Source organism: Colossoma macropomum, unplaced genomic scaffold (assembly GCF_904425465.1).
Source record: "Colossoma macropomum unplaced genomic scaffold, Colossoma_macropomum, whole genome shotgun sequence".
Lineage (NCBI taxonomy): Eukaryota > Metazoa > Chordata > Actinopteri > Characiformes > Serrasalmidae > Colossoma > Colossoma macropomum.
Genome location: NW_023494789.1, coordinates 18,061,439 through 18,087,815, shown reverse-complemented (window position 1 = coordinate 18,087,815; position 26,377 = coordinate 18,061,439). Strand labels below are relative to the sequence as shown.

The 26,377-nt window shown below is 41.3% G+C and overlaps 1 protein-coding gene across 1 annotated transcript in view; it reads left to right on the top strand.

The window, feature by feature from the left end:
- Nucleotides 1-26,377, top strand: part of crocc2 (ciliary rootlet coiled-coil, rootletin family member 2) — an 89,893-nt gene that overhangs the window by 62,638 nt on the left and 878 nt on the right. The window contains exons 23-36 of the mRNA XM_036570394.1: nt 457-600; nt 5,050-5,288; nt 9,261-9,420; nt 9,722-9,889; nt 11,359-11,743; nt 13,614-13,765; nt 13,996-14,116; nt 14,492-14,655; nt 15,895-16,146; nt 16,588-16,776; nt 19,010-19,159; nt 19,696-19,896; nt 24,463-24,594; nt 24,858-25,037. Coding sequence (XP_036426287.1) covers nt 457-600; nt 5,050-5,288; nt 9,261-9,420; nt 9,722-9,889; nt 11,359-11,743; nt 13,614-13,765; nt 13,996-14,116; nt 14,492-14,655; nt 15,895-16,146; nt 16,588-16,776; nt 19,010-19,159; nt 19,696-19,896; nt 24,463-24,594; nt 24,858-25,037 — 2,637 coding nt within the window. The remainder of the gene's footprint in view (nt 1-456; nt 601-5,049; nt 5,289-9,260; nt 9,421-9,721; nt 9,890-11,358; nt 11,744-13,613; nt 13,766-13,995; nt 14,117-14,491; nt 14,656-15,894; nt 16,147-16,587; nt 16,777-19,009; nt 19,160-19,695; nt 19,897-24,462; nt 24,595-24,857; nt 25,038-26,377) is intronic.

Sequence of the window (26,377 nt, the reverse complement as noted above, 5' to 3'; positions counted from 1 at the left end):
CATTTTCACCGGAATTTGGACTGGACTTTTGCTCAGTACTTTAGTATTAGAAAATGTTGGAATGTATAGCTTAAAACTAACTTTGCACCTTAAACAGAAGCTTTTATTGTACTTTGTAAGCATACCTGACTACAACTTTGCATGACAGCTCCTCTTACATACTTAATGTTCAATCCACCTTCTTGGAATTGTATGCCTACATATATTTTTTTCATTTTTTTTTCCCATGTTACATCCACCTTGCTCTTCTATGACAGATACAGTGCAGTCAGTGCCAGAGAAACCTTTACAAGCTCATTTCTGAAAATGAATAAATAAGTAAATACACAAATAAAGAAATAAATGAAAGTAGTCAACTAACTAAATCTTAGTCATACAAGAACACTAAGACTGACTCGTTTTTATGTAAGGGACAGTCCTAGTTCTAACATGCCATATGTCCCCTTTTCCTTGCAGGATACAGTGGCTAGCCTGCAGACAGAGCTACAGCAGCTGCGCTCGTGCTTTGAGGAGTCTCTGAGCTCCAGGGAGATTTCAGAGAAGAGACTAAACGAGCAGATCAGAGAGCTCTCTCTGCAAAGGCACGGAACGCAGCAGGAGGTGAGGCCACCTGGAGCTCCTCAGTCACAAATCAATCAGGCAATCGCTACATTAATTCAATTGTATTGTCCTTAGCATGGAAAAAGAAATTCCCCCTTGGCCAGGGAAGCAAATATTTTGCATCTTGGGAGGCGGGTTTATTTGCATTGGCAGAGGGAATGGGCCCAGAAGGCAGCATGAGGCCTGTGGGAGCCCAGTTTGGACCAATTAGAAGCAGCACTGGGGAGAAGCATTTACCACTGCACGCTGTTGACGTTGGCATTGCTCAGCTGCTGTTAAATATGCCTAGAATGCCACTGGTTGGATTGGTCAACACCGTGTGTTTGTGTGCCTGTGAGTCAGCCCAGTGATACGTCTTATTAGTCTAAACTCTCCCCCTTTCTGACCACAGAATAAGAGGAGGCTCATCTCAGTGGCTGCGGTCAGCTCTGCACACCGTCCACACTGTCTGCTCACAGCCAGAGACCAGGGTGGTTTCTTTTTTTCCTCCATGTGCTACTCCTCCATTTGGTGCATGTGTACTTTTTTGTGTGATTTCGCATGAGTGTGTGAGATCTGTGGCCCGGTGGCCTCGTGCCTCTTCGCTCGTGTTTGATTATTTTTTCTAATTGTCCTCTGACTCGCCCCGGTCAGACAGTGACAAACCACCAGCAGTGAGAGAGAGCAGGGTGGTCGGGAGAGGAGAGAGGGAGTGAGAGAGAGTGTGGGGTGGTCAGCAGCGGAGACAGGGAGTGAGAGAGAGTGTGGGGTGGTCGGGAGCGGAGAGAGGGAGTGAAAGAGAGTGTGGGGTGGTTGAGAGAGGGAGTGAAAGAGAGTGTGGGGTGGTTGTGAGCGAAGACAGGGAGTGAGAGAGAGTGGAGTGGTTGGGAGAGGAGAGAGGGAGTGAGAGAGAGTGTGGGGTGGTCAGGAGAGGAGAGAGGGAGTGAGAGAGAGTGTGGGGTGGTCGGCAGCGGAGAGAGGGAGTGAGAGAGAGTGTGGGGTGGTTGGGAGCGGAGAGAGGGAGTGAGAGAGAGTGTGGGGTGGTCGGGAGAGGAGAGAGGGAGTTAAAGAGAGTGTGGGGTGGTTGAGAGAGGAGAGAGGGAGTGAAAGAGTCGTCTGGAGTGGTTGGGAGCGAAGAGAGGGAGTGAGAGAGAGTGGGGTGGTCGGGAGAAGAGAGAGAGTGGAGTGGTTGGGAGAGGAGAGAGTGAGAGAGAGTGGAGTGGTAGGGAGGGAGAGAAGAAGTGAGAGAGAGTGTTGGGTGGTCTGGAGCGAAGAGAGGGAGTGAGAGAGTGTGTTGGGAGGTTGGAGGAGGAGAGAGGGGGAAAGGGGTAGCAGGAGAAGCAGAGAAAGAGACAGAGGAAGTGAAAGAGGGGGAGAGGAAGTGAAAGAGCAAAAGGGGGAATTAGAGAAGGAATGAGAGTGAGGGGGAGTGAGAGAGGAAAAGATGGAGCAAAAGAGGGAAAGAGGGTGTGAGTTGGCAACAAAGGAATGAGAGGGAGAAAGAGGGATTGAGAGAGGGAGGGAAAGTGGGGAGGGAGTGAGGGATTAAAAGAACCAGAGAGGGAGTGAAAGAGGGAGGGAATAAGGGATTGAGAGAGAGAGAGAGAGATAGGGAGTGATGAGGGAGAGATAGCAAGTGATAGAGGGAGGGGGGGAGAATGAAGAGAAGAGGAGGGAAAAAAGACGTATCCAGCTTGCTCAGAGAGCACTTATTGTCCAGGGCTTGATTTGTAAATGATGAGGTCCAAGAACAATGAGTAGTGATGGATCTGGCAAGTTGGTGGAGTGAGGGGAGGGGAGGAGGTCCTGGAACGAAACAAAAAATTATAGTATACACTAACAAGGGTCATCAGATTCATGGCTTACTATGAGGTTTCCTCATAACGCTTGACCGTATGACCAATGTGACTAATGTTTTCATACATATTTTTCTCAAAAACAAAGCCTCTAATGCTGTGTTTCTTAAGCCAGTCCTCCGGGACCCCTACACTGTCCAGATTTTTACTCCAACCCAACTTGCAACATATAGGGATAGAGAAAAAAGACAGAGGACTGTCTGGGGTTGGCAAACCACTGTTCTAATTCATGAGTAGCTTATAATTCAATCAGTACACTGATGTCACAAGCCAGTGATTTAGCTCAGCATTACCAAGCTTTTTAGAGGGATGAACAGTCACAGCAGTAGTGGTGCATTCACAAGTGATAAACAGCATCAGGGCAGGCTTGTAACTCCCTCTCCCACTCACTCACTCACTCACTCACTCACTCACGTAGCTAGATAAAAATCCCCAGTAAGCAGTCAAAGAAGATTTTGATACTTCATAAAAGCAGTGCAGTGTGTACCTTTATTTTTGTTACCATTGTGGTCACTGTGCATGCCCAAACAGGAGTTGACAATGAAAGTGTGCGAGAAAATATTATGATGAGGTCCCAAATCCACTAAAACAGGTGTCGGATCTGTTGTAGGAGGTGCCGGATCTGAATCTGGCTTGTTCTGGCATAAATGAAGCCCTGATGTTCCCATGGAGATGGTCAGATGCACCCTGACACCCCTTTAAGCCACAAATTCTCTGCTCCTCCTCCATTCACTTCTCATATCAATAAACTCGACTCCAGCAGCCCGGGCCAGAATTGTACGGCATTATTTTTCTCACATTTGGATTTATGAGAAGAAAACTACTTGTGTGGCCCTGTTAAAAAAATCCTCACAAACACACACACACCCCCGTACGCCCCCACACAACCACCCACCCACACGCACGCACACATACAGGGCTGATGTTTCCTAACATGCTGCTGTATTCGGCAGTGGTTGGAGCCAGTTTTGTTGTTTCTTTCATTATTCCTCCCATTGTTTCTCTCTCTTGCTTTCTCTGTCTATCTCCCTCACTCTATCTTTCTCTCTCTCCCTGTCTCTCTTTGCTGGCTGCCCTTTGGCTTCTGCGGCACAAAAATCTGTGCCGTAATGTGATGAGCGCGTGCCAGACCATTACCAGAATGTAGGTCATTCTCCTGTGTGTTCTCATGGATGAGGGGCCGCAACCTGAGCGAGGCTAATGCAAGTGTGACAGAGCCCACCCGGACCTTCTATATATTATGATCAAAAACACCATTTCCAAATGCATATTGCGCCTTGCTCCTTCTGAAAGCAGTGCTGAAAGGCAGAAAATCTGCCTGGAGGAGTGTGATGCTCGCACGCTCCGAGTGCTGAATGGAACGGAGCAATGGAATTTTACTAATAGGCTGTGTTTCCATTTCATTCAAACCCATGGAAAGTGGAACAGGACTGTCCTCAGCACACCCGTGCCACGTATGGAATACAGCTGTCAGGAATCTTCACATCTACTACCAGCAGTAATATAGTCTGACTTAAATACCCCTCATTTGACTACAATATAAATGGTTATGAGAACATAGTGGTTAACCCATTTAAATGCCTTTGAGAGTAAAGTAAGCAGCTGTGTAATACTTACAGTGATGTGCAGAAGTCAGAGGCCACCTGAGAAAGTGAAATTTAAAGCTGTTTACCTAGGCTGTAGGTGGAGATGACATATCGGTATCAATGGGTATCAGTATCAGACTAATATCAGCAGGAAATACTGGGTCAGATGTCGGAGGGAAGGAAAAAATGAATGCGATACAATCTTGTAACAAATCTAGTCTGAAATAGCATACATTTACTCACATATTTACTCCTGTGGGATAGTAGTGTGTTTCAGCATGATTGGCTATTTTTAAATGCTGATCTTAAAGCTGCAGTAAGATTTTTTTGTTATAAATGAGAGAAGTAGTCCTTACAAAAAAACATGCTAGAATATGGTGTTCATTCACTGCTGCGAGTCACCCTGTAAAGCCTGAAATACTGATATAAGTCAGAGGTGTTGGGTCGGAGCTTTTTGGACCACATCATACATCTTTACATATGAACATTACATACACAGGCTTTAAAAAAAGGTCAGACTCGCTGTTTAGGTCTCAAATCTAATATCAACATTAAAATGAAGAAGATATAATGACAATAGTAGAAGAAACATCCTTCACCAAGTTTTCTTTGAGTTTTCTTTCAACACACTTGCAGTCATCAGATTTATCTGCTTGGGGAAGGAGTCCGAAGCATAACAGATGCAACAAAATGTGCAATCACACATTTCCACCAAATCCCCAAATCTTACGTAGTGTACCTTTAAGTGATGTTCTACAATTGATAATAACTAGTTTTAAAGCTTAGTCTTTTTTTGACTGATACTTGCAATTTAAAATCGGTATTAGAAAAAAAGTGCTATTGTGTCATCTCTGGCAGTAATCATTTATTTGCTCAGAAAAACATAAACTTTGATAAATGAATCCCCTGATTATTAACTCTAATTACCATTTTCAAATGTCTCTTCGAGGCAGCCTATTATTTGTAGTCACTGTTTAATACATGATTCAGCTAAATAATGCTTCATCAAGTTCTTTTCTCTTCCTCAGGTGGAGTGTTTGCGGAGGGCTCTGGCTGAGGTGGAGGAGAGTAGAGATGCTGTGAGGAGAGAGCTGATCGAAGCTCATCGTGAGCTGCGAGACTGTGTTCAGGAGAAGGAGGCCCAGCGGAGGGAGAGCCTGGAGCTGAGGAGAGCACTTGGGGACGAGAGCAGGGAAAGAGAGGCCATCCACACCTCCAACCAAGAGCTCAGAGCTGCTGTGAAGAGAGCTGAGAGCGACAATAACAGGTTCAACACACACACACACACACACACACACACACAGACACAGCCACACAAGCCCAGACTTGTCCTGTTCCATTCCACTGAGCTGCTGCCTGTGTCTGGGCTGGGTCTGCCTTGGATGTGAGGCACCAACTGGGCAGAGTTTTTGCATATCTTTTGTGTTCATGCTTAGAATATGTTAGAATTAAATTTAGTGAGAGGACTGATTGTTTTTTGTCTCATTTAAACCTTGAAGTAAACAACAGAACGTTTTAAAAAATTAAAATAAAGAAGAAATATTCAAGATTCGCACTATTTTTAGGTCACAATTCAAATTTAGTATATGTGTCACTGACCATATTGAGGCCTTTGTACAAAAAGGTCAGATTTTTTGTGTCTTATTCCATTCATTCAATTGTTGCACAAACGTTTGGAGTTCATACCAGTTCAAATCGATGCTGTCATTAAAGTAGAAGGGGAACGTACCAAATACGAAGAAATTTTGAAATTTGTTTAAATGTTTCAAAAATTCTTTCATTTTTATATACTTCGTAGTGAAAGGTTTTGATTGAATTAGAAAAGAGAGCAAAATCTAAGCATTTTCACTTGTCGTCTCAGATTTTTGGACCCCACTGTACGTTTTTTTTTCCACTGTTCTCCATTTTAACAACCATGTGTTTTAAGGTCAGCACATGGCAAGGTTGAAGTTAAACAACTCCACTTTAAATGGCAGAGGCATGCACAAAACATTTTTCTACAATATTATTGGAAGCTAAAACACTACAGTAAGCTAATACCTTGCCAGTTTGCCAACTTAGCATTGCGCCAAGTGCATGCCCTACTTCAAACAATATTGACTTGTTAATCTCAGATAAACATGCTCACAGTCGTGCTTACAAAAGTTTAAACACTCCTAGTCAAATGACATTTATTGTCAATTTTCTAAGCAAAAATAAATACACATTCTCTACAGAAAGCAAGCTTGAATATGGCAAATGTTGGAAAAAAATGCATGTCTTGTTTTATTTTATTTTATTTTAATTGTATTTTTCTTTTATATTCAGAAAATAAACAGTAAGTGTGCATTAACTTATTTTCACTTGGAAAAGCAACAATACTGTAATTTAACCAAGAGCGCCCAAAATGTACATATGTGTCTGACATCACATAATGTTATCTATAAAATGAACAAAAGTATGCACGATTCAAGCTTCAGTAGATACTTCTACTGATTTAGCTATGCAACATAATGTTGTACATTTCCATAGATACAGTCCTGCTCATCATTATTGGCACCCATGAAGTTTAAGTACATATTGTGGAATATCCCCTGAAAAAATGAATCAACTGAAACAGTTTTTTTGTATAGAGCACTCATATTTAAAACAAAAGAGCAAACTATAAACAACAATTTAAAACAAAAAACAATGTGAGGGAAAAACAGAAAAAACCTAAAGCTTGCTGTGACACTGGTATTGGCACCCTTTACATTAATTTAATATGGAAACAAATTTTCACTCACCTGTGGTAAATCGCAAATGATAATCACCTGTGACAAATTCAGTGCCCATGTGACATGAATTAGCCAATGAATGATGACTTCAGGGTTTTAAAAAGCCATACGTTGGGCCATGTTCATTTGTTACAATGGTGAAGACAAAGGAGCTGTCTGAGGACATCAGAAGTGCTATTATTAGCAAACACAAGACTTCCAAAGGGTATAAGGCCATCTCCAAAGACCTTGGTATCCCAGTTTCAACAGTGCGCAATGTTATTAAGAAGTTTGCCAAGCATGGAACTGTCAAGAACCTCCCTGGACGTGGGGGAAAGAGGAAAATTGACAAGAGAAGTCTTCGAAGTTTGGTGCGAATGGTGGAAAAAACACCAAGGCAAACATCCAAAGAACTGAAGGCCAACCTGGAACAGTCTGGGGTCATGGTTTCAACAAGTACCATACGCCGCACGCTAAACCATGCAGAGCTTTATGGGCGAAGGCCAAGGAAGAAACCATTGCTAAAGAAAAGACATAAAAAGGAACGACTGATCTTTGCCAAAGAGTACCTTGACAAACCACAATCATTCTGGGACAATGTTTTGTGGACAGATGAAACAAAAATAGAGCTTTTTGGCAATGCAAAGCAACAGTTTGTTTACAGACGGCGCAATGAAGCTTATAAGGAAAAGAACACCCTACCAACAGTTAAGCATGGTGGAGGATCCATAATGCTGTGGGGTTGCTTTGCTGCGTCTGGTACTGGAGGCCTTGACCGTATCACAGGAATCATGAAATCAGAGAATTATCAAGAGATTTTAGAGCGAAATGTCCTACCCAGTGTAAGAAAACTTGGTTTGAGCCGAAGATCATGGGTATTCCAGCAAGACAATGACCCAAAGCACACATCCAAAAGTACACGGGAATGGTTTAAAAGGAAAAAATGGACTGTTTTAAAATGGCCAGCAATGAGTCCTGACCTCAATCCCATTGAAAATCTTTGGGGTGAGTTGAAATCTGCCATTGGGAAAAAGAATCCTGCAAACATTCAAGAGCTTGAACAAACTGCAAAGGAAGAGTGGGAAAAAATACCAGCTGAGAAGTGCAAGAAGCTTATAGATGGCTACAAGAAACGTTTGGAGGCTGTCATCACAGCCAAAGGGTGTGCAACCAAATATTAACAAGGGGTGCCTTTATTGCTGCACATGCTGTTTATTCTGTTTCTTCTTTAAAATTGCAACATGCAAGTTGAAAAACAATGTTTTTTTTGTTGTATTACTTTGGACCTCCAATTAAAAAATCCTGAAGATATAACTTTGGTACATTTACATTTATTTCTGAAGATATTGTACAGGTTATGCAAAAAAGGAAGGGGTGCCAATAATGGTGAGCATGACTGTAACAAGATGTCATGCAATCTTCGAAACTTTAATCCTCCATTTGTTGTTAGCTTCGTAGCTCGAGTGGAAAAAAAAGAAAATCCAGACAAAAAAAATGGCCTTGGCTGATCAAAATTTGGGGTCAAAGTAAAACTAGATTCATGGCTATATGAACTACTCCTTTAAAATGACCACTGATTAGAAGCTGTCTGGACTAGTGGTGAATTACAATGTTATTGAGTCTCTAATGTGAAAGACTGTTGCCAGAGTCCCCGTTCCCTACTTGCCCAGTCCTGAGAGTTTCAAGTTCACCCCAACGTTCGGGAGGTCAGTGGTCTCTCAGGCCACTGGGAAGATAATTACTGTTGAACATCACCATTAACCTAGCGTGGCCACTAATAACATGGTTTGTATGCGGCCTCCCAGCTCAACCCGATCCTGACCCAAATGTGGTCCGTGACTCACAGAAACTTCAACAGTGCGGTAGCCCCTATTAGACATTAATAAAGAGGTCAGATCTGGCCATCGTTGCTGGTGCCTTTACTTCTCTGCGTTTCTAATTAATGCTTATTACAGAAACAGCCTTAAAGAGGTCCAGAGCTTTGTGTTGATATTTTAATTGATCTTACCTTAAACCTATTAAATAAAAGTGTGAAGTATTAAGAATGTTTTATTTAATGTTTTTTTAATAATTAAAATATTTCGTGTTAATGCTTTATAATTTCAGTATGGACAAACCAACTTGGGTGATTAGTAAATTCAAGTAAATTCCATTTGACCTGTATTAAATTGAAAACAGTACAAATTATATTTTATCTTTTACCTCATGAACGTTACTGTTTTATATCCTGTTTGTTTTTGGAAACATTTGTAGTTTAAATTGCCCTTCTTCCAAATTTATTGGAATGTGTTGCAGGCGTCAGTTTCTTCCATCATGTTGTAATATATTTTTCCCTCCTCTTTTGATATTGATTATGTTACCAAGCAGCAGCAGGCAGGAAAAAATAATATTAACCGATAATATCATGTTTGTCCTTGACACTTTCTCTTTCACTGGCCCGTCTTTTTCTTTCACTCTCTGTCTCTCCACTATCCTCTCTATCTCTCTCTGTGCATCTCTTTCAGTCTGAAGCGATCTCTGGAGGACAGGGAGCAGAGGCTGGTAGTGTTAGAGGAGTGCAAGTCCTCCCTTCAGCAGGAGACACAGAAATTGAGAAACAGCATACGTGAGCTGGAGAAATCTCACCTGCAGGCACGCAGAGAACTGCAGGAACTGCGTAGAAAGGTCAGTATAGTTCATATCTGACCACAGCTGAATGACAAATGAGATATGTCTACATCTGAGGGTGAAAGATGCCAGTCCTCTAATGCAACAGCACTGCAGACTTTGGCATTCTGCTTCATTTAACACACCTGATTTAACTCATCAACTAAATACAAATGCCTTGAATTTCATGTGTTAGAAGAGGTAAAAAGCTCATTTGTGGAGGGCTGTGATCTGCACCTCTGATTTAGGCCTAATCACTGACTTTTTGCTCACCTGAAAATGTGTGTATGTATCTGTGTACCTGTGTCTGTGTGGGCAGATAAAGACTCTGGAAGGCCAGTGTGCCCAGCGTGAGCAGGAGCTGAGTGAGCTTCAGACTCGTCTGGCTCAGGAGGAGCAGAGAGAGGAGGAGGGGAGGAAAGAAACCTTTAACCTCAAACAGAGAGTGTTGGAGAGTGATGCCGGCAGAGAGGCTGCACTGAAGGAGGTGAGAGTCTCACTCACATCTAATGAGTTTATCTCTGTTTATTTGCAAAAGGGCAGGTGTGGGTTGAGATTAGGGGATGAATCCAGGCTTATTATTCAGTTATTAATCTTAAGACTTACAGTTCACTAGCTATTAGGAATTAATAACATCTATGTGAATCCTGACTAAATGTCCTGACAATACCTCATCAGCACCAGCAAAACGCTGATTTTTTGCAAAAGCTGTATCTTTCTTGTTTTTTTAACTGACCGGCCAAAATCATTTTGTTTTGGTTCGAGAGGTTTGGGTTATAGTTTTTTTAGTCATTTTAAGGCATCAAAAATTCTACATAGTCACATTTACTGGTGACAGTTAACCGAGTCACTATAGTAACAGCCCCCAGTGAGGGTTAAAACTCATTTAGCACCACTTTAAAAATAAAACTATCGGCCATCAATTATGAATTTCATGCAAACCATATCAGAACACTGGGTGATGTGATATATTAATACTGCATTTAATTGAAGTAAAATAGAGGAGATAAGTCTTAGAAATGTGGCTGTTGAGCTGCACTGGTTGAACGCAGGGGAGGAGAGTTTATGTTATGGTGTATGTTGTAGGACACCATCAGGTTTCAGACATCAGAAAAAATAGCTATTTGTCTTGTGCAAAACACGGTCATGGCGCAGCTATCCTACAATTAGACATGAGGCAAAACGGCCTCGCACAACAATGCATCAGCAGCCATGGGCACATTAACCTTAGACGAAGCACCATTGGACCATAAGGTTTGTGTGACATCCACAGTTTCATTCTTCTTACTAGATTAATTATAGTGTCATGGCCAAATTAAAAACAACAATTGACTACAACCACCACTTTCAGAAATTTGTGCTATTGTGTTCTTTTATTTGACAAAGATTAACCTAACAAGCAAATCAAGCTAACACTTGGTGAACATTCATTGATGCAGTCACGGTTGCTGTCAATGGATGCTGGTGAGGAAAACTGGAAACTGTGTTCACTCTGTGGAAATCACATGAAGTTCAGGTTCATGTGAATCCTGCATTTATACATTAATTATTGGAAGTAATACATATTCTGAATAAAATTATTTTGTCTCAGTCTTTTAAATGGGAAAAAATCATCAAAGTACAATTTGAGCAAATACTACAAATAAGATTAATTGAGATTGACTACACAAAATAATAGCCTTAATCATTATTATCATTAGTATCAGTAGTAGTAATAGTAGTAGTAGTAGTAGCAAAGTTATTGCTATATGTGTACATTCTGAGGAAAAACAAAGTAAAGCAAAACATCTCCCCCACCACCCCTCTCGCCTGGTTTAACCGTTTACCACAGTTATGTGCCACATGGTTACCCAAATAAGAGGATTCTTTTACCGGCACAGGCCTGTATATAATAAAATGGGTCATGTGCAGAGGTACAAGGTATAAAAGGTAGAGGTATAATGTGTATGTACGTAGGTGGCCGGTCTGCAGCGGCGTGTGGCTGAGCTAGAGGAGGCCCAACGCTTGGAGAAGGAGTCCCAGCAGCAGCGAGATGCCAGTCTGCAGGAGAGCCAGCGGCGGCAGCGCGAGGAGACTTCCCAGCTGGAGGTGGCCCTGCAAGAGGTGCAGGCTGAGCTGAGGGAGCAGAGTGTGGAGCTGAAGCTGGCAGAGGGCCGAGGGCAGAGCCTAGAGGAGCAGCTGGCTCAGGCTGATGCCTCCCGCACTGACCTGGAGCACAGGCTGAGTGGCCTGACCTCTGCCCTTAGGCGCACGCTGGGAATCGGGTATAGAGCAAGGTCATCCACACCCGGGCCAAGAGCCAGAAGGCCGTCACCATGGAGAAATCGCTCCCTTGAGAAAGGTACGGATAAGGAGAGAAGACTGTGAGAGGTTATTGGTGGAGAGAACTCTGAATGTTTGAGCTATGACTGTTTACATGGTGTTTCTCTTAAAGAATCTTCTGGGCTGATGTTTGTATAAATACACTATTTGGCCAAAAGTATGTGGACACCTGACCATCACATCTACATGAATTTGATGGATGTCTCATTCCAAAACCATGAGCATTAGAATGGATTTGCCCCCACTACTTTGCAGCTATAGCACTCTTGGGAAGTCTGTCCACAAGATTTTGGACTTTGTCTGTGGGAATTTGTGCCCATTTGATCAAAAGGGTATTTGTAAGGTTAGGCACCTATGGACATTGAGGTCAGCGCTCTGTGAAGGCAGTTGGAGTTCCTCTGCACCAAACTCATCAAACCATGTTTTTATGGACCTCGCTTTGTGCATGGGGGCACAGTCATGCTGGAATAGGAAAAGGTCTTCCTCAAAGTGTTGCTGCAAAGTTGGAAGCATATACTTGTCTAAAAAATCTTTGTATGCTGTAGCATTAATATTACCCTTCACTGGATCTTCAGGGCTGAGCCCAAAACCTTATAAGCAGCCCCAGACCATTATCCCTCCTCCACCAATCTTTACTGTTGACACTGCACTATTCTCCTAGCATCCTCCAAACCAGACATGTCCATCAGACTGCCAGATATTGAAGAGTGACTCATCACTCCAGAGAACACATTTCCATTACACCACTGAGTCCAATGGCGGTGTGCATTACACTGTTCCAGCTGATGCTTGGCATTGCGCATAGTGATCTTAGACTTGTGTGCAGCTGCTTAGCCATGGAACCCTGTTTCAGGAAGATCACAGAGGATTCATGATTTTTACGCCCTATGTGCTACAGCACACGAAAGCCCCATTCTGAATGTTTGCATGGTCTGTCATTTCTTGGCTGAGCTTTTGCTTCCTAGATGTCTCTATTTCTCAATAATAACACTTACAATTTACTGGGCAGATCTAGTAGGGCACAAATTTCATAAATTGACTTGTAGCAAAGAAACCATCTTATGACAAAGCCACATTTTAAGTCTCTCAGCTATTCAGCATGACCCATTCTAAGTTTGTCTATGGAGATTGCTTGGCTATGTGCTTGATTTATACACCTGTTAACAACGGGTGTGGCTGAAACACCTGAACTCAATATTTAGCAAGGGTGTCCAGAGGATATTGTAATATATACGCAGTAGCAGTCCACAAATACCCCGTAAAGTGGTTGGTATGTGCATCTCAACCTCCAAGTCTGAGTTCATGGTCCAAGCCCAGAAATGAATGGCATGCTCACTCTGGGTAAAGAGAAAGGACCTGCCCGAGGCGGAGGAGTTTAAGTATCTTAGGGTTTTGTTCACGAGTGATGGGAAGGGGGGTCATGAGATCAGCCTCAGGCCGGGACAGACAGCAGCACTAATGCAGTCACTAATGCACCAGACTGTAGTGGTGAAGAGGGAGCTGAGCCAGAAGGCAAAGTTTCTGTTTACTGGTTGGTCTACATCCCAACCCACAGCTATGGTCATGAGCTTTGGGTAATGACCGATAGAATATGAGCTTTCTTCTCAGGGTGGTGGGCTACCCTTTACGTGATAGGGTGAGGAGCTCGGTCATCCAGGAGGAGCTTAAAGTGGAGCTGTTACTACGCAGTTGAGGTGGTTCAGGCATCTGATTCGGATGCCCCCTGGCCACCTCCTGACCGGTACGAAACCTCGAGGTCACCCTAGGACCCGCTGGAGGGATCATAAGTTGGCCTGGGAATGGCTCAGGCATGTGTGTCTGTTTGTGTTAGTTTGTGTGTGTGATATATGAATGTGTATAACCTCATGTTTGTGTGTGTTTATGTGTAGGAGGTGAGTGTGTATCTGGTGGGCCGATAGAAGGGGTGCAGGCCCGCTGTGTGTCCCCAACTCATGGAGAAGAGGGACAGATAGATGTGGACTCAGTGCAGGCGGCACTTCGCAGCTTTCAGCAGGATCTTAAAGATGCACAAAGAGAGCGAGTAAGATGTTCCCCAACTCTTAAGGGAGAAATTGTAATATTTTAATGTAAATATAATACTTTAACTACTCCTTTAACATAAGCATAACATGAACATAAGCAAAAAAAAAGTAAAGAAATTTCACAGACATTAAATATATCCTTTTCATAAACAGTTTCAGTGTATAGCAGAACTTTGATTTTCTTTAACAGACTTTAATTGAGTGTTAACTAAAACTCCCTGTCTTGCAGGATGAGGCCCAAACACAGGTGCTGAGTCTGAGAAGGCAGCTCACAGAGCAACAGGCTGGTCAAGAAAAGAGCAATGCACAGGCACAGCAGCTAAAACACTCTCTCAAAGATCTGGAGCAGGGTAAGACATCCACCCTACAATATCCTGGACCATCTCAGAGTGATGGCACTGCTTCTGTTTGTGTTTGGTTGTATGTGTTTGGCTGTATGTGTGTAGACTTTGCATTGACTCCTTAAACTGCAGGCTCATAATTTAGTCATTACTCTTGGCCTTATAATCCAGTAATAGCTATGAATTTGAATGTTAGATGGTTGTGAGAGTGAGGAATTGAAGTGCGGTTCGGCATACGGGCCCTTAGTGTTTAGAGGGTTAATCTCTATATAGGGAGAAAATGTCACACATGGTAATACATGAAACAGTAATGCAGAGCTCTACAGAAAACCCTCAAAAAGGATACAGTCATAAAAGTGTGTGTGCGTATATTTATGTGTGTAGGGAAGCGTGATTTGGCAGAGCAATTAGAGGGGGCTCAGGCTTCCCTCTCTTTGCAGGAGGAAGCGCTTCAGCGTGGAGACAGAGAGAAGAGAAAGATGGAAGAGGAGCTGTCCAGGCTGAAGAACAGCCTGCAGGCAGCCGAGGCTAATGCCAGAACGCTACAAGTAACACAACCACAAATACACTTACTATCCTCTCTGATTAACCCTTAGAAATGCAATGTCATTCTGTAGATTTGATTTACATTACATAAGTATTTGAATGGATTTAATACACACTTAATTGCATTTTAGTTACATATTCTAGGTCAAGAAAAGGAATATAGAATATCACTGCTGTATGAACAAAACCTTGTATGTCCCAAAAGGTAACTTTATAGGAACATTCTTAACTTTAATGGAAGTAAGTGCAATTTTTTTCCAAGACCATTTATGTTGGTCATCCATCATGAAATTTTAAGGGCAACTGCCTTTATCAAATTATGTCAAAAAATGAGGTTTGGTGGATGAGGTTTTGTCCCGACAGCAATGATATAAGGGACATCAAAACAATATTGTATGGACAACGATACCTTCATCAAATCATAAATAAAACATCTCCTCTTCTACTTACAAGTACCAATGTGGTATCAACTGAAAGTTTAGAATCTGCACTTTTTGCCAAATTTCTCCACTTGTTTCAATGAGCAAAAAGGGAGAAATATTTAGTGTTCATTACAACAGTAGTGCGGCTCCTACTGCAGTTAATTCTCTAATAATGGAGGCAGCCATAAGCGCTGTTATGAAATTCTCATGTTTGTTTTTTGTCTATGTATGCGTTGTTGTTCTACCTTGAGTCAGTAATGCATGCAATGTGCTGCTTTGATTTTAGGGATTATGTCCTCTATATTGATTTTCTATTCGAAAAAGGTCCTTCACCTTATAGGCCTGCTAGGTGCACAATCAGATACAACGCATCTGTTGTTATGCACAACTTGTCAGCTAACTTTCATTCCATTTATCACTTGTCAGTTTCTGACCACATGACTAGGTTAACCAGGTATTTTTTGTATGGTGGGCCATTCTCAACACAGCAGTGACAAAGACATGCTAAGGACATAGTGTGTGTGCAGTGCAGGTATTAGCATAGCGAGGTTGCTGGATTTTTATACGCTTCAATGTCACTGCTAGGTTGAGAGTGGTCCGCCATCCAAACGTATCCATCAAAGAGCGCCTCTGTGGTCAGAAATTGCCGAACAGAGGATGGTTAATGCAAACTGTGCATCAACAGATGGACTACAGTAGCTAACTGTACTCCAGCAAAATGGATTTACAAGGTAAGGATTCCTAACAGTGGATGCTGTTTGCCTATAAGTTCCTCCTCTATCCGTATCATTGACAGCGTGTATTTGTGTGTGAGTGCAGGAGAGCCTCCAGCGTGTGGAGGAGTCAGAGGCTGGTCTCGGTGTGGAGTGCAGGAGGCTGAAGGAGTGCTGGGAGACAGCAGAGGCTCGAGCCTCCAGGCTGGAGCTGAGCCAGTGTACTCTGGAGGGAGAGCTGCAGCGCTCCCAAATCCGGACAGCCGAACTAGAGGGGGAGCTGACGTCTCTGCAGGAGAGAGTGACCAGCCTGCGGAGGGAGCTGGGGGAGAGTGAAGAGTGCACTGCACTGCTGAAGGTGTGTGTATATTAGAAATTTGAACATGTGCATGCAGGTGATATTTTTCTTAAGCACTGCTAGAGATGGATTAGTTTTACCAGAGAAAGTTCTGTAATGAATGTTCTAAGGTCGATGTAGGAGCATAAACTATTTGTGTAATATTCCCAGCTTCACACAGATACTCCAGATTGAAAGGTTATAACTGAGTGTGTTGATATCAGAATTACACCTCAGTGCCACACTCAATAACAATAACAACACGGAGCATGGCCATGTGTGTTAGCAGGTTCTGTTATTCCACTAGCATGAGGTGGATTAGAACAGGCCTGCTAATACTGAGGCAGCTTAATTTCACCCAATTACAGAAGGCCTTTAATCCACAGTTATTTTGTCAGGCTGTGAAACGACTTATTCGTCCCATCAGGCAGAAAGACTCAGAGACTCCTGTCTGTGTTATAGGTGGAAAGTGAACGGTCAGCGACAGCTCTGGCCCGTGCAGATCTACAGGAAGCTCAGCTGCGTGAGAAACTGCAGAGCATGGCAACAGCACTAAGGGACAGCAAGAGCAGTGCAGGAGTGGCACAAGAGCAGGCCACCCAGCTTCAGAACACACTCACTGCAAGTGAGCAGGAGCGCAAGACACTACAGGTGGGTTTATATTGGAAAAAAGATAATAGAGTCAGAAGATTTCCTTATGATTTGATTGAGTTTAGTTGATGAACCAATCATGAATTTCATTGACCGATTCCACTTTCTTAACAGAAAATCGCCCAATGGCGATTTTTTGGCTGATTTTTATTAGCTTTTATCATCTTAACCTGAAACTCACAGTGTGTGGGCTAAATGAACACATGAAACACACTACATTATTTGCTGTTTACTGGGAAAAATAGAAAAACGGTTACCTGTTTCAACAACATGAATCAAACAAAGTGCTACTTCAAAACTTAGAGACAACTGGCTTTTCAGCTATTTAGCATTGAGCATAATTATGCTATGACATTTTGGTGTAGTTGTGGCAGCAGCATTCTTACACGGCTCACGTTATTTACGTCGTAAAATTGCAACACATCAGTTAAAATGAAAATAATGCATTAGCCTATGGACGATTCCATGTTTGGAGGATAAATCTACCAAATCTAACTTCTGTAGTGCCAAGTTTAGTTCAAGGCATTTCAGTATTTAATACCTGGGTCAATTAAGAAATCCCATAAAAATGGTAATATGTGTGGAAAAGATCCTGAGTGTGGGTGTGCCTGGGCACAGGAATTTACAGGTATTTGTGCTGACTATGCACATTCTTAAGGCCGCTTACCATTCACAGTAATCTAATTATAGGCATATCATAGCACAGTAGACATGATAGTTCGTAATTACAGAGCCCAGCCTCAGGCTGTGTAAACATAATGAGAGTACTTTCTGCCTCATATGTAAGCCAAAGCTCTGAAGAGCATACATCAACAACTCTGTGCTTCTAATATTGCTTTATCCTTTACTAACAAACAACCCCATTAAACTTCATCGTGCCCCGACCACACAAACGCTCACAAAGCCTGTGATTATGATCTCATCTCGCCTCTATGCCACAAAAGCTTTAATTGAAACCTTTAGATTAAATCAGCCCTTTGACTGCCACGGCTCCAGGTGATTTATGCTGTCGTGTCATAACTTTTTCCAGTTTTTGTGCGCTGTTGTTGTGGCGCATTCCCTGAAGGAGCTGGACGGCTGCACTATAAACCGTTGGCGCAAGCTCGTTACTTCTCTCCAGGCTCCTCTGGAGGGCTTTTAAGCTTTCGTTTGAGTCAACGTTTTTAAGATGCTGTGCAAACAAAAACATGTCGTGCATGGTATAAATCTCTTGACATTTGCTCAGGACCTGTCAGACCATGCCAATACAAGGAAGAAAAACTGCCCACATTTCTTAATAAACTCTACCAAAGACAAGGACAAAAAGACAAGGAGTAGTAGTGGGTATTACTAAGGCTTTGTTACAAGTACTTTAAAAATCTGAAGCTATGTCTGAAACTAGGCCCCATTCACTATACAGAGAGGGGAAACACGTATTCAGACACTTTTGATTTTGTTAAATAAGAAACTTTCAGTGCATATATCCATATATGTATTCATAAGCATAAAGAAAGACAAAGCATTCAGAAAAGTATTCAGACATATATTAAAAATATATGTGTGTGAATGTATTTAGATATATATGTTGACATATATACAATAGCAATCATGATGAATGTGATGAAACTTAAAGTTCTCAGGGAACTGAAATGTAATAATGTATGGAAATACATGGAAAACAATGCTGAATAGGAAACGTTACAGAGTCATAGCTTAAACATATATGTTAGTATAATTGGTTTAATAATATGCAAGTAGAAAGTTCATGGAACGACAACTAATCGTTCCCAGACAAGTGCACCATGCAAGATTTTACAGTGAGCTTTCAGAAAAATGATAAGGAAGGTAAGAGAGAAGCCAGCAGGAACAGCAATTACAGCGGTTAATTTTGATTTTGTACATCATTGTAGTTGTGTTATCATCCTCTCAAGCACCACTATTTTTAACAGCTTCATTTTTGGTCTAGCAGAACTAATTGCCTGCGTACAGTTTTAAAAAATGTTCCTCAACTTGAATGATAAACCTGCTTATTACAATAAGATCAGCTGTTTATTGTAAATAAAATAAAATAAAATAATCATTTTTTTTATCAATACCTTTTTTTTATCAATACCACTGGCCAAATAATTGTTTGTGGGTTCAGAGGTAATCGGTTAATCATTTACATCCCTACTTTAAATGGAACAATGCAAAGCAAAATTTAAGGTTAGATAAGCAAAAGCAGTGTTTTCACAGTGTATGTATTTCTGTGCAGGAGCATCTGGAGAAGGCACGGGAAGCTCTCTCAGACAGTAAGAAGCAGAACCTACTTCTGAGTGACAGACTGCAGAGCCTGCAGAGGAGTCATGAGGAATCAGAGCTCAGAGTGTCCGAACTGGACAAACACACACGCAGCCTGCAGGAGGTGACACATGCGCACAAACTCACTGGATTTTTACAAAGACGAGGATAGTTTAAAGCTTAAAGCAGTAGCTAACTAACAAGTAATAGGTGCTATAAGCCCTGTGATCCAGTTATCAATGTGGAAACTGCATGCCTACATCATCAAACACTTGCCTCAAACTGCATTCAGTTCAGTAATCTCGAATAGACTTGCCTATGTCGTTTCTGACACTGTATGACATACTGTTATCTATAGAAATGAACCAAAATAGGTCATGTCTCCATTTGGGAACATTGTATGAAATTGAATTTTGTGGAACATCATATCATGCACACACACACACACACACACACACACTCACACACATGGAGACGTACCCAAATGAGAAGCAGATGTACCTTCTGCTCTACATCGCCTCTCATGTTCTGAGTGTGTTCTGTTTCATGTTCTGTTTCCCATAGAAGTTCCTAAACAAGCAATATCTCCTATTAGATCAGTAATCATGTCCTGTGAAAGGTGGATGCTATAAGCGCCTGTGTTCCCTCTGATTGTCTCAGGCTCTGCGGCAGAGTGAGCACGCTGCTGAGGAAGCTCGGGACAGCTGCACTTTGCTGCATAAGGACAGAGCAGAGCTACAGAAGCATGTGACCACTCTGCAGAACTCACTTCACAGCCTGCAGGACGACAGGACACAGTTGGACAAGATACTGGCCCGTCTCGGAAAAGATAAGGCGGCGCTCAAACGTACACTGCAGAAGGTACAGATGAGGGTATGGAAGTGTCTGAGTATTAATCACAAAAATAAATCATTTAATCACAATTAGAAAGCATTTTATTTAGTACTGCTTCATCATAAACTGTATATGACATGTATTTGTACATTTGCAATTTGTAAATACCTGTTTGTATGGATGTGATTTAGACTGTGGTTTTTCAGGTGTACAGAAGTTATTTATTCATATCAGGTTCATAAAGATATGTAATGTACAAATTGCAAATCTACAAAAACTGTGTACTTAAGATACAACAATCAAGGTTACTAAGACAATGTCTATACAGATTTTCAGAAATCCTAATAGTAGATAAGGAGATCCAAACTAAACAAATGAGACAGAAATATTAGTCTTGGTCATTTATTTATTGAGGAAAATGATCCAATATTACAAATCTGTGAGTGGCAAAAGTATTTGAACCTTTGCTTTCAGTATCTGGTGTGACCCCCTTGTGCAGCAATAACTGCAACTAAACGTTTCTGGTTGCTATTGATTAGTCCTGCACATAGGCTTAGCAGACTTTTAGCCCATTCCTCTGTACAAAACAGCTTTAATTCTGTTATGTTGGTGGGTTTCCTCTCATGAACTGCTTGCTTCAGGTCCTTCTACAACATTTCTTTAGGATTAAGCTCAGGACTTTGACTTTCCAAAACATTAACTTTATTCTTCTTTAACCATTCTTTGGTAGAACAATTTGTGTGCTAGGGTCGTTGATTTGCTGCAAGACCCTGAGTTTCCTAACATTTTCCTTTAGAATTTGAAGGTGTAATTCAGAGTTCATTGTTCCATCAATGATGGCAAGCTGTCCTGGCTCAGATGCAGCAAAACAGGCCCAAATCATGATACTACCACCACCATGTTTCACAGTTGGAATATGTTTTTTTTTGTTGTTGTTGTTGGAATGCAGTGTTTTCCTTTCTCCAAACATAGCACTTCTTATTTAAACCAAAAAGATGTCTCATCCACCCTCAAAACATTGTTCCAATAGCCTTCTGACTTGTCCATGTAATCTTTTAGCAAACTGCAGACAGGCAGCAGTGTTCTTTTTGGAGAGCAGTGGCTTTCTCCTTGCAGCCCTGCCATACATACCATCGCTGTTCAGTGTTCTTCTAAAGGTGTGACCGCGCAGAGTATTACATGTCTTGCTCTTGGTGTGTTCTTTGTTGGTTGACCACTTCTGGGGAGCATAACAATGGTCTTGTATGTCCTCCATTTATACACAATCTGACTGTGGATTGGTGGAGTCCAGACTCTTCAGAGATGGTTTTGTAACCTTTTCCAGTCTGATGAGCATCAACAACTCTTCTTCTGAGGTCCTCAGAAATCTCCTTTGTTCGTGCCATGAGACACTACCACAAACATGTTGTGAAGATCAGATTGTGATAGATCCTTGTTCTTAAATTAAAACAGGGTGGTCACTCACACCTGATTGCTAAGCCATTGATTGAAAACACCTGATTCTAATTTCACCTTCAAATTATCTGCCAATCTTAAAGATTCACATACTTTTGCCACTCACAGATATTTAATATTGGATGATTTTCCCCAGTAAATGGCCAAGTCTAATATTTTTGTCTAATTTGTTTAATTTGATTCTCTTTATCTACTTTTAGGATGGGTATGCAAATCTGATGAGGTTTTAGGTCAAATTTATGCAGAAATATAGAAAATTCTAAAGGGTTTACAGATGTTCAAACACCACTGGATATATATATATACATGCATGCTTCATCTGTCTCCTCTCACTTATTTCACATGATTTTCTGAGGTAAAGCAACTTGCACTAAGTGAGCAGCTAGAGTGCTGGTGTTCAATAAATGTCATTAAATTAAAGACACTAACTAGCTAGCATTAACTGAGACCTGCTTCTTAACTTAACAAAATTAATGTTATTAAAAAAAGCACACAAAACATTTCATATAAGCAAGCCATGTTTTTTGATGGTTTCTTTTGCAGCTAATTAAGCTACTTTCTTCTCGGCCAAGAGAAAAAGCCTGCATTTCATGCTGGTCTATGCTGGTGCAGTGCTGGTTCAGCATACCAGCATCCAAAACATCACAAATACTGGTTTTGTTGGTGATCAGTCTAATAACTTTCATTGCTGCTGACCAGCATACTAGCAATGAAAACACAAAATATGCTGGTTGCTGAAATTATTGTTTTTAATGTGTTCTCTCCTCTAAGAACATTTGTTTAAAAATTAATTTAATAGCCTGTTTTATTGTTACTTTGTGTATTTACTTGTACAAAGGGATGATAGTATGGTATGATTTCTTTTTCTTGTCATGGACAAGCAGACGTGTTAATGTCAAGCCCTGCACAAAGCAGTAAACTACAGTGTGATTTATAATCTGACACTATAAAGCACATAATTCTAAGTTGTAACAATAAAATATTATGTTTATAATTATAATATGGAGTAATAAATATAATGTTTGTAATTGTTTATCTGTGTAGCCTTGTCTGGATCTATTTCATCTCCTGGCTCATATCAGCATACCGCTCTGTGCGCTGTTGTGCCTGACTGCATCTGTGCTTTTTTATTCATTCATTTATATCCTCAATTGCTGAGCCTCCTGCTGTGTAATAGTTTCAGATCGTTTTCAGATAGTTTGTTGTGTTGATTTGTTGGTAAGATGCCATATTGCTGGTGACATATTGATTCTTCATTCATAGCAGACGGGAGAGATCAACGTTTCTCCAGGTGCTCAGCTACTGTTTGCATGCTTGTGTCTTTGTCTGGCTCTGTGTGTTGTGTGTGCTGCCATTGACTGACACATGTAAATGTCTGGGGACAGATGTTGATTCTGCTGCAGACATTAGGGTTCAGCATATGACTGGCATGTCTAAATGCATGTGAGTGTTGTGCTTGCATGTTTATACGTATGTTTGTTTGGTGTGACTATGTGATAAAAGCACAGGAAAAGCTGAGAGATAACATACAATGTCAGAGCCAGTTATTGATAATGAACATAAAGTTGGTAAGTAGAATTTATCATTTTTTCTTTTCATTTTGTAAGCGTGAGAGTTCTGTGCTCTGGTCTGTTATCTGAAACACCAGTCCTAGTTTTACTTAATTTACAAACGCAACAGTTAGTGTCCCACTTAATGGCTTAATTATAGTTCTATGTTTTGTCATGAGGTGTCAAGTCATTTTTTACGGATTTAACACACTAAAACCTTCACATCAAGTCCAATGTGCTTTTTTTGTTTAATGTGGGAGGATGCAGAGAAAGATCCACTGATTTGCAAGTTATTAATTTTTCTTTTAGTCAGTGTGACTAGACACAGACACTGGGTAAATATCAAAAAATCAACAAACACAAGCAGTTTCAGAGCTTATACAGAACCTGAAGCTCCATGGTATGTGTGTTCAGGGCAACCATGAGCTGACGCTAGTGTTAATGTTTGTGTTTTTTCAAAACTTGATGTGCTTTTAATCTTTCTGTAAAATTTGGGAGTTTGGGTGTGCAAAGTCTTTATGGCTTGTTTCCCCTATAGGCACTAATGGAAACTTTCCTAGACCCTGTTTACACCTGGTCACTTCATGTGACTAGTTTCTGGATTGTATCCTGACAAGATTTTAGCCACATGCATTTACATTTGGTAGTCTAATGCATCTCTGGTTAGTCGGATTGAAACCCAATTGTTGTGTGGAACAGAATATACAAATCCACTTGTTACACAGAAACCAATTACCAATTATTTATTAAGTCATCTGCAGTTTGTTTTGCACAGTAGTGTCTGTCCATATTGCTAGTAAGCATTTAGTTTCATGCAGTTCCCAACCATGTGCATCCTCCATGATTACCTTCCTCATAGACACGGATCACATGCCCAGTACTGTATGGGGTGGAGTTTCGATTATACTGGGAGGGGTTTTGGTTGTTGAATGTATCTTGGAGAGACATCTTCGACTGCCTCTTGAAGTGGTTTGAGCGATTTTCATGTGGCTTGGCCTCCGGATAAAGTCCTGATACTTAAGATGCATGAAGTGACCCTTTGTAAATGGGGTCCTGGATATCATTGCTGTCGAAACAAAATCTTTATCTCCAAAATGGTAACTTTACAGCAGAAGGACAAACATTCTCAACTTGTAATGAAAGTTAATGTGAATGTGAAGTTTTTTTTCCAAGTCATTTTGGGCTACTGGACTTTCATGAAAAAAGTCAAAAGGTTTTTTTGTGCGACAGCAACAATATGCAGAAATGTAACTACAAAATATCTGTGCTTCTAAATATCTATTTAAAAAATCTTTATTTTTAAAAATCAATAATAATAATGTTGTGAAGATTTATTGATTTTTCAAAATTGCCTTTTGTCCATGGCTTACTGACTTAATGACATGGTTCAGCAAAAATTAATCTAATTTTCTCCTCACCTATCTGCCAAGAGATGTTTGAAGTCTGAAGTTTGCTACTTTAGTTTTAATGAACTTAGATTTTTTTGCTGAACCATTCCCTTATACTTAGGCTTAGATTTAAGGCTAGACTTAGAGAATTGTTATCACATGTAGGTAATTACATGTGTGTGTTGTGTCTGTGTGTGCAGGTGGAGCAGGAGCGTCGGAGGCAGGAGGAGGAGGCTGTGTGTGCTGGTCGTCAGAAGGAGCAGCTGGAACAGACAGTGTGCAGTCTGGAGCAGGAACTGAGTGAGACGCACTCAGAAACACACACCCTAAAGGTGAGAGAGACAGAGAGGCAAAAGCAGAGAGGGGAGACAGAAAAACATGGGGAGAGAAAGAGAGGTTAATTCAAATACTTCCAGTGCATAAATCAGTATCCAGTCACCTGAATCTCCGTTCCAGTGAAATCTGAGATGTGAGAAATCTACTACATTAAAATTCCATTTCCCCTCTCGGCTTCCTTACATATTGGATGCGACTTGGCTGCTTTAGCTCCAGCTCTTTAGCGGAGTGACAGGGTGATGTGTGTTTTTATGTGCAGTCCCAGCTCGCCCACCTAGAGCAGGCTCACTCACAGCGCCTCCTGGAGGTGACTGCCCGCCACAGGCAGGAGCTGGAGCTGGAAACTGAGCGGCTGCGGGGGTCCCAGCAGCAGGCTGAGAGAGCGCTGGAGGCACGGGAGAAAGCCCATCGACAGAGGGTCCGTTGCTTGGAGGAACAGGTCAGCTTGGCTAATGGCTGTTGGCACTGTCTCTCTAAGCGAGGCACTGTCAATAATAGCCTTTAGCGTAGTGGTTTCCACTATAGTCATGGAGTACCTATACTCTGCTGTGAGGTGGTCCTTGTAGCTGCCACTGTAGAAAGGTTTGCACAGCTGACTGAATTGTGATACCGCTAATGTGTTACACTAGTGCTTTATTAGAAACTTCTACCTTGTAGCTCCACTCTGTTAGTATACAGAGACTACACCACATCTGTTGACCTGTAATATGTGTTAGCCATCCTCAAGCCCTTCATCAGTGGTCAGTTTCAGACCACAAACCTGCTTTTGGCTGTATAATGTGGGTGGTGGACCACTCTCAACCTAGCAGTGTCACTGCTGAGAACGATGCTCAACTCAAATAATATCTGGACAGCAGGCTTTGTGGTCAAACAGAGTAGATGGTAGCTGACTGACACAGAGGTTACAGTCTGTAGAGATAGAGGCTACAGTCTGTGCAAAAGGCAAAGGCCACCCTTCATTTATTTAATTTCCAGTCAAAATGGCCATTATTAGTTAATTTTTCAATAAATCTTTCTGAGAAGATTAGATGTAACATAATTCACTTGCTAAGGAAGGGGAAAGACAAGTAAAATAAGTGGAAAAACAATTTTTTTTTCCAAAACTAGAGTCCAAAAAGAGATTAAAAGATACAAAGAAAATGGGACTCCTAACAACCATGTAAGACCTGGTAGACCACCAAAACTGTCACCATCAGATAAACAGCACTTAAAGCTTTCATCTTTGAGAAGAGAAGAAAGTCTGAAAAAATCCACAGGTGTTTTTTATCCATCCTTCCACGGTGAGAAGACAACTCAACGCTATGAGTCTGAAATGATGTGTAGCTGTCAAGAAGCTACTGAGAAGTTACTGAGAAAATCAAATGTTTGCAAATCAAACAAAGAAGCTGCTGGTGTTCTCAGAGCAATGGACTGACCACCCCAGAGTCCAGACCTCAATATCTTTGAATGTGTTTGGGTTTACTTCGATCGTAAGAAGCAGAAAATGCAACTAACTTCTAAGATGGAACTTTGGAGGTGTGGAAAAACAACCCCTGAAAAACTCAATGCAGGTCTCCTGAAAAGAATGGAAGTTGTAATAAACTAAATATTAAAGGTTGCATATTACATTTAGTTGTTGAGGCTTTGGTGTCATTTTTTGTCAACTATAATTTCTGAGAAAAAGAATAACTTGTACTGAATGGCCATTTTGACTGTAAATTAAATGAAAGTAAAAGGGTGGTCTCTGACTTTTGCACAGTACTGTATGCAGTGGACCCAGAAGGTAAATGGACCTTACAA